Source organism: Elgaria multicarinata, chromosome 2, assembly GCF_023053635.1.
Source record: "Elgaria multicarinata webbii isolate HBS135686 ecotype San Diego chromosome 2, rElgMul1.1.pri, whole genome shotgun sequence".
NCBI classification, from domain to species: Eukaryota; Metazoa; Chordata; class Lepidosauria; order Squamata; family Anguidae; genus Elgaria; species Elgaria multicarinata.
In genome coordinates, this window is record NC_086172.1 from 124,058,390 (window position 1) to 124,065,901 (window position 7,512).

A 7,512-nucleotide genomic window follows, 5' to 3' on the forward strand; every position below is an offset into this window, starting at 1 on the left:
TTGCTTTTTGTGTTTGTGAGACCAGACAAATGACCAGCTTAGGTTTGCAAGGTGAATGAAGAAAATCTTTCCCGGCCGAATATTCTTGCCTGCTTTGGTTTCAGGACGTTGATGGCTCAAAGTTTGAATTTGGTGCGCAGCTGCCTCTTGGCGGATTACGGCAACGAGGTTGCTGCAGCTGCTAAGCCGGCCATCACAGGCTCGTCAGCGACCGCTCGTCTCTCCAGCACAAGAGACAGCTCCTTGCCGGGGTGGGGCGGAGCCTTGCTACCACCGAGCTGTCGGAGGCTAGAGTAGAACACGGACGTTAGGACGGGTGGATCCGCTCTGCGAATCCCGTACTCGTTGCTCCTGGCCTGGCTGGGAAATGGCGGAGGAAAAGGGGTACCTGGCCGTGTCCGGAGAGCGCATCTCGCTGCAGCGCCGCCACCACAGCGCCTCCTGTCGGGAGTTCCAGGTGCGCTGCCCGCGGCTGCGGCTGCGCTCGCTCAGCGCCGTGACGTGCTCCGTGTGGCTGGTGGCTTACGGGCTCTTCGTGGTCAGCCAGGTACCGCAGCGGGGCCACTGAGGCCGGGCCTCACCCTCCTTCCTTCGCCTCTAGGCTTTGTCACTCGTGCCCTCGAAGGGGCCCCAGCGGGCTCTCCTAGGCTTGGGCAGAGGGCAACTTAGGGACCCGCTATCTCGAGGGGTGCCCCAAATAGTCCGGCAGCCGCTACTTCAACCCAGCCTCTTGTTGGCTTCCACTTCCCCTCCCGCTCTGGTTTTGTATTATGTGGAGGACCTGGTGCGTGTTTCCTCGGCAGTAAGTTCCATTGAATTGAATGGGGCTAAGTTCCAAATGGCAGTAAGTTTCAATGGGGCTAAATTCCAATTAAATGGGAGGCTAAGTACTCCGGGGCAAGTATAATTAAATGGGACTCCCAAATCATTGTGCACATCAAGTTTCCTGAACCTGGAACCTTCAGATTTTATGGACCATTTATTTATTTAAAATATTTATATCCCGCCCTATATCACTAAGATCTCAGGGCGGCGTACAGATAGAAACATACAGTATAAAACAATAAATATACACAGTTAAAAACAAATTAAACCATGATTCAAATTAAAACAATATATAATTTAAAAGCAATACAGTTAAAACAATGTGCCAGTGAGTTTAACCATCAAAGGCTTTGTTAAAAAGCCATGTTTTTACTTGGCGTTGAAATGAAATCAATGTTGGTGCCAATCGGGCCTCCAAGGGGAGGGCATTTCACAGTTGGGGTGCCACCACAGAGAAAGCCCTCTCCCTTGTCCCATCATAACATATATGTTGCATTGGTGGGATGCAGAGAAGGGCTCCTCCAACAGATCTAAGGTCTTGGGCAGGCATATATAAGGAGAGGCACTCTCTCAAGTATTGAGGTCCCAAGCCGTTTAGGGCTTTAAACGTCATTACCAGCACCTTGAATTCCGACCAGAAGCATATAGGCAGCCAGCCTTTGGCCATCTTAGCTGGAATTGATGGGAGTTGGTCCAAAATATCTGGAGGGCACCAGGTTGGATAAGGCTGTTACATATGATTGTACCCACATAGCACAGGCCCTCTGCATATGTACTCAGTCAGACAGAAGTAATTCCCGCTGGATTCAGTCAGGCTTACTCCTAGGTAAGAATGCAAACTTAATTAGTGGCTGGGCACCAGAAGGAAGTTGCATCCGTTTTTAGATGGTTAATTTAGGGAAGTTTTTCCCAAACTGGTGCCCTCCAGATGTGTTGTCTACAACTTCTATTATCCCCAGCTAGCATGCTGATGGGAGCTGTAATCCAACACATGTGGAGGGCCCTAGGTTGGGAAAGGCTGATGTAGGGGGTTCTCAAAAGTGAGGAGGGTGTGCGGTCCTTTTCCACATTTATCTCTCACCTTTTAGAGCAATTCCTTCTACTCTCCAGCCACTGTATCCCATCCTACCTCCCTTTAAAAACAAAAAAAAACCCTGTTTTGTGTAGTCTTAGCAGTCTGAATACTTGAGGATCTATCTAGTCTATCCCAAAAAGAATGTTATTATCTGATGTAAATGGAAACACACAGCCTATGTCCATCAAGCACATACACCAAACCAAAGTAATAGGAGACCCCAAGGTGTGTCTGGTGTTGCCCTGCCTTCTCTGCTTGCTCACTTCTGAAGATATAAAGCACAGTAAAAACAAAACAAAAACACTTCACTGTTGATTGTAGCAGTTTGAAAAAATTGGCTACAATATACCTCATTACAAAATTTGTGTTATTTAATATAGTAGAGAAATGATAATCAAGACTTCAAGTCCTGTTGAGGCTCATCACAGGATGACACTACACAGGAAGTATTCTTATTCTTATTTTGTAGAAGGATTTATTGGACACTGCACAATGTCCAATGCTTTCTGCATGCTAGTGGGACCTACCACTAGTGCAATGGAGAGCTAGAGCTTCACAAAACCAGAAAGAGAGGAAATACTCATAGAATGGAGCTCTTGTGACCAGTCCTGTTCCTGAAACAACTTTTCCTTTTGTTTCTTGCGTTGTCTTTGGAAGTGTTAGTTCCTATTGTATTGGTAGTAGGTCCTGCAGGCACAGCTGAACTAGCAGAGGCAGAGCAGCAATAGGAGATATTGCCCAATGATGCTCAGAGTGATTAAGTATTAAGACAGAACTGTTTCTCATGAAATCAGTGGAATTTACTTGCAAGTGAACACACCTAGATTTGTGATGTTTACAAAAATGCTATGCAAGGAAGATTATAAGTTACCCAAGAGCCCTCAAGAAACAAAGGAGTCAATGAAAACAGAACAAACAACAGAAAGTTAAGTTTGTATGTATCTCCAGCATTTCAAATGTTGCAATGGGTTTAGATTCTCGTCTCCAGTGTTAGCAAATTCCCCCAACTATCTGCATGGGGTTGGATCTTACTTCTCTTCCACTGACAGGAGCATTCCCTAAATGGAGCTTCACTTAAAATGCTCCCACCAGCAGGAAGTGGGGAGGCAATCTTTGCCAAATCCCCCTCCCTCTGTCATCCCTAGTGCCCCCTCTTTGACTGTTCTTGAGGGTTCCCCAACCCTCTGGAGCAGATTTTGAGAAGACAGTAGAGAACAACAATTTTCTCCTGTTCAGCTAACAGAAATGCCCTGCTGCATTGGAAGCCGTGGATGGAAGGAGTCCTTCTCTCTGCGGGATGAATACCCTTGATCTAAACCATTCCCTATAGATACCTGTAATTTATATCTTTATACATCGTTGGATAGTCCTTGTTCCTAAGTTGTAAGAATATATTTTAAATGTGTTTCTTTACTGTTAATGGTTTCATGTTATTGGGTTTGGTCTCCCCTCTTTATCGCTAAGCCCAAGGATAAAATGCACAACAATGAACTTGTACAATTGCTGTGTCTGCATGTTTTCATTAAGTAACTTGCATGGGCTGCCCTTCCTTTGAAAGGTTGTCTTCCAATTATTTCAATTCACTAGTCAATTGGGTGGAAACAGAAATGGCTTCTGTTTGGTCAATTGCAGAATTTGGTCTTATGTTCTTGACTTGTTTTCTATTACAGAACAGCATGATGCTCTCGGCTGCTATATTTATCACACTGATTGGCTTGCTTGTGTACCTTCACTTTGTGAAAATTGACCACGAGTCCCTGCTGGTTGTTGGCTCACTTGGAATACAGATGACTTCATCTTATGCATCTGGCAAAGAGAGTACAACCTTTATAGAGATGAACCAAGTAAAAGATGTGGTTATCAATGAAGCCATTTATATGGTAAGCATTATGTGCTGCTATTTTGGGGGGGGGGGCTCCAACACTTATTAAGTATGAGTTGGGCTTGGGCTTAAGATCATGATTCAGTTGACAGATGGGAAGTGGGGACAGCAAACCTCTTTGTTCCTCTTCTTCTGCTGGCGAGAAACAGTCTCCAGGATGGCTGCAATCTAAGGCACCTTACTGATCATTATAGGGTACTAGCACCATCTTGAATATATTTCTACAGCCAGCAGAACAGGAGTGAGGATGAAATATGCACAATGATGCGGAGGTATGGTAGGACGAGAGAAGGGGCTCATGAGTAAGTGATGGTGGTAAAGTGGATATTTGCTTTGTTTTGTTGTTGATGTTTAATTGAGGACACCCTTTCGATGAGGGAAGCTTACGTGTGTTCAGGACTGCAGTGCCTTGCAGTTTCTAGTACTGGATGGAGACCAGACCAGACCATAAAAGCAACCAGTTAAGAAAAACATCTACTGATCTTGTGCTTTATTTTGATATTTGTAGGCAGTTTCAGAACTCTATGAAAGGCTCTTCCATTAGATAATATGTTTCCGTGTAATTAATTGAACAATTCTATAGTTGCACTTGCTATTATGAAGAAGTGACCACTCTGAAACCACATGGATAAGAGACCTTTTATGCTAGAGATTTTTTTTTTAAGAATAGACTTATAATTGGTAATGCTGAACAACTTTTACATTGATCTATTTGTGTGCTTCCTGTTTTTGTAGCAAAAGGTTATCTATTACCTGTGCATCCTTCTTCAAGACCCTGTGGAACCTCATGTTGTTTCTGAGGTAGTACCACTCTTTCAGGTGAATCAATAGTTTATTGCTGGGGTGCGTGAATCTTGTATCATTCATTCCTCGATACCACACCATGTTTTTCCTTATTGGCCCATCTGTTTGATTTCACTATTTCTTCAATAGGAAGTGCACATGAGTGTTAGAAATGCTAAGAAATATTCGTTAGGCCATGCACAATGGCTTCTTATTTTCAGGACTATGCACAGTGCTACTGAGCACTGTTTTCTACGTGATCATGTTTCATCCTGGTGTCCAGGAACACCGGGTATGTGTTAGTTTGAAATTCACTGACTTGCAGTAACTGCATCTTCAATTTAGCAGTGACATGCTCAGTTGAGCATGGATTGACTGCTGAACTTTCTAGATAGTTAATTTTGCACAGGTAGGTGGGGCAGTAACCCTTGTCACCCTTTGGTGCATTTAAGCCTTTGGTGCAATTATGTCAGCTCTAAAGAATACAATTTACCATCTCACTGAGCCTATTAACACTTCTATAATCACGTACTAAATTAACCTGTTTTTCTATTCAACTCTCTCTGGAACCTTCACAAAGCAAGTTTCCAAATGGACTTTATTCTAAGAGATGTTTTCAGGAGCTCAAAAGTCTTTAGAGAGCAAAGGATGGGGGATGGGGTGCAAAATGAGGTTAGGAATAAAATACAGAGACATTCATTTGATTTGTAAATTTGGGTTGAGCTCAGTAGTAGTACAACATAATAATTTTCTGCCTATTCAGTGTTCGTAATAGTTTTAAGAAACTATTTATTTTATGGTTGATTACTTAAGCAAAGGCAAATTTCAGATGAACCTAATAAATTCAGGCCTTTAAGATTCTTCTCTCTCATGATTCACATTGTGCCATTATATTTTCAAATTTATCTGTGCTGCTGGGAATGCCATAAACTTATATTTTTGACACAATAGCTATGCTTCTTTCACTTGTGTTTTGATAGCTGCCTTAATCCTTGGAAAGGCAGAATAGACATCTTTTAAAGATGTTATCTTTTCGGCGCCAGGTCAAGACTTTTCTCTTCTCCCAGGCATTTTAACAGCATTTTAACAGTGTTAACAACGTTAAGTTTGTTTTTAATGGACCCCAAAATTATTGTTTTTAAATGGATACTGTTTTTATACTGTTTTTATGGTTTTTTTTTTTTTTAAATGTATACTTTTAATGTTTACTATTTTTAATTGTTGTAAACCACCCAGAGAGCTTCGGCTGGGGGGCGGTATATAAATGTAATAAAATAAATAAATAAATAAATAACGGGGCTAAGAAAAGCCCCATAGGCTGTACACAAATACCTTTGGAGTCATATGTGGACTGTGTTGGGAAAGTCACAGCACAGACTGATTGCTGAGTCACAATAAAACAGAGTATGGTTTTGTCAGACTCTATTGCCTATCATTATGCAAGCAGGACTGTACTTGCAGATATTTAGAAATAACAGTCATACAGGTACATCACCTAATACAGATCTGCTCATATAAGGATATTAATATAAATGCATTAGTCAGTGAATTGTTGAATGATTAATACATGTTTTACAGATTCCAGTAGAATTTTTGAACTGGTTCAGTCCTAGGTAAAGAATCTAAGTATCACACATTATTTGGGCAGTGAAGAAACAATCTTTCTATAAACACTATGACTGGCTTTGGATGACACATTGTGGCTCGTCGTGGATTAACCTATTATGAGCTGTGGCGCCCATGGGCATCACATTGCTTATGCAACTTCCACTTGGTTTTTTTTTTGTGTGCTGTACAAACCTGGCAAGTGTGGATTATGCAAGGGTTAAACAACCCTCATATAAACCCCAAACCACATTCTCATTGGGTTGGGTTTGCACGACACAACGGCCCCCCAAGCAGAGGTTGCATGTTTAAAATGGCAGCAGCACACACTGCAGCCTCACTGTATTAGTTATTTAAGAAAAAAAGTATCTATAAGAAATTTCCTCAAAATATCATCTCTTCTAAATTAGGTGATTAGTGTATTTAAAGAAGATAGTTACTTGTTCCTTTGAATATCCTTAATCTATTGACAGCTTAAAAAATGACACAAGTGTAGCAGCAGTGAAAGATGCATGAAGGAGACCCTGGCAACAGAATCTTTAAAGTTATGGAGCAGACACAGTCCTGACTGTCATACAGTCATCTCTTTCTGTGCTGACCAAGGAATTATCCTCACCCTTGAGAGGGATGACCCCTTTTTCTGCACTCCCGCAGTAGCCATGCTACTTTGTGTTAAGGTTTCCCACTTTTAGCAGCAAATTGCAATCAGAATTACAAGTCTTCAGCCATCTGAGCTTCTTTTATCTTCTTTATTTCCATAATAGAGCTCCAAGCCACGTTTAGATTGCCTGGTAGAAGTGTACAAAAGCTGCCAAGAAATCCTGGAGCAGAGGAAGAAAACTTGATACCAGCGTTTAATGTGAAACTTCTATCAAGACAGAAAATCTGATATCATGCCAAGAAATATTTGAGAAGGTATTCACAGGCAAGCATGTTAATGAACTTAGCCATATAGATAACTAGATGGCAGTGGGTTCTAATGACCCAGGGAACTGATAATTGCTAGTGCTTTCTTGGGCTAGGATTGAACGTGCAACCTTGGAGAAATGTCAGGGCGGGGGTGGGTGGGTGGGGGTGGAATTAGTAAGCTAGGACCCACATCTTCTTTTGCCAACGTGATGATGAAAGAAACTCAATGATAATCTCATTTTCTGTCAAAAATTAACTATTTTATGACTGGAAATCTACAAGGAAGGTTCAGCACAAATGGGATGCAATCATGGAAACTGCCCTATTTCTTTAAAGTTCACGGAAGAAGGGAATCCAGCAGTACCTGTATATTTCCCCCCTAAGGGCTGATCGCTTACATTATGGGACCTGCCTCTGCCCATATGTTATACCT

At 42.0% G+C, this 7,512-nt stretch overlaps 1 protein-coding gene across 1 annotated transcript; it reads left to right on the forward strand.

The window, feature by feature from the left end:
* Window positions 1-351: 351 nt before the first annotated feature.
* PIGH (phosphatidylinositol glycan anchor biosynthesis class H) lies at window positions 352-7,237 on the forward strand. Its single transcript, XM_063118843.1, has 4 exons — window positions 352-547; window positions 3,571-3,780; window positions 4,518-4,601; window positions 6,935-7,237. Exons 1-4 carry the CDS (start codon window positions 368-370, stop codon window positions 7,013-7,015), a joined length of 555 nt encoding a protein of 184 aa, XP_062974913.1. The 5' UTR covers window positions 352-367; the 3' UTR covers window positions 7,016-7,237.
* Window positions 7,238-7,512: the final 275 nt, after the last annotated feature.

Coding starts and splice junctions, on each gene's coding strand:
- PIGH (XM_063118843.1), top strand. CDS start 368: ATGGCGGAGGAAAAGGGGTACCTGGCCGTGTCCGGAGAGCGCATCTCG. Junction 3,781..4,517: donor TCAATGAAGCCATTTATATG/GTAAGCATTATG, acceptor CTGTTTTTGTAG/CAAAAGGTTATCTATTACCT. Junction 4,602..6,934: donor AGGTAGTACCACTCTTTCAG/GTGAATCAATAG, acceptor TTTCCATAATAG/AGCTCCAAGCCACGTTTAGA.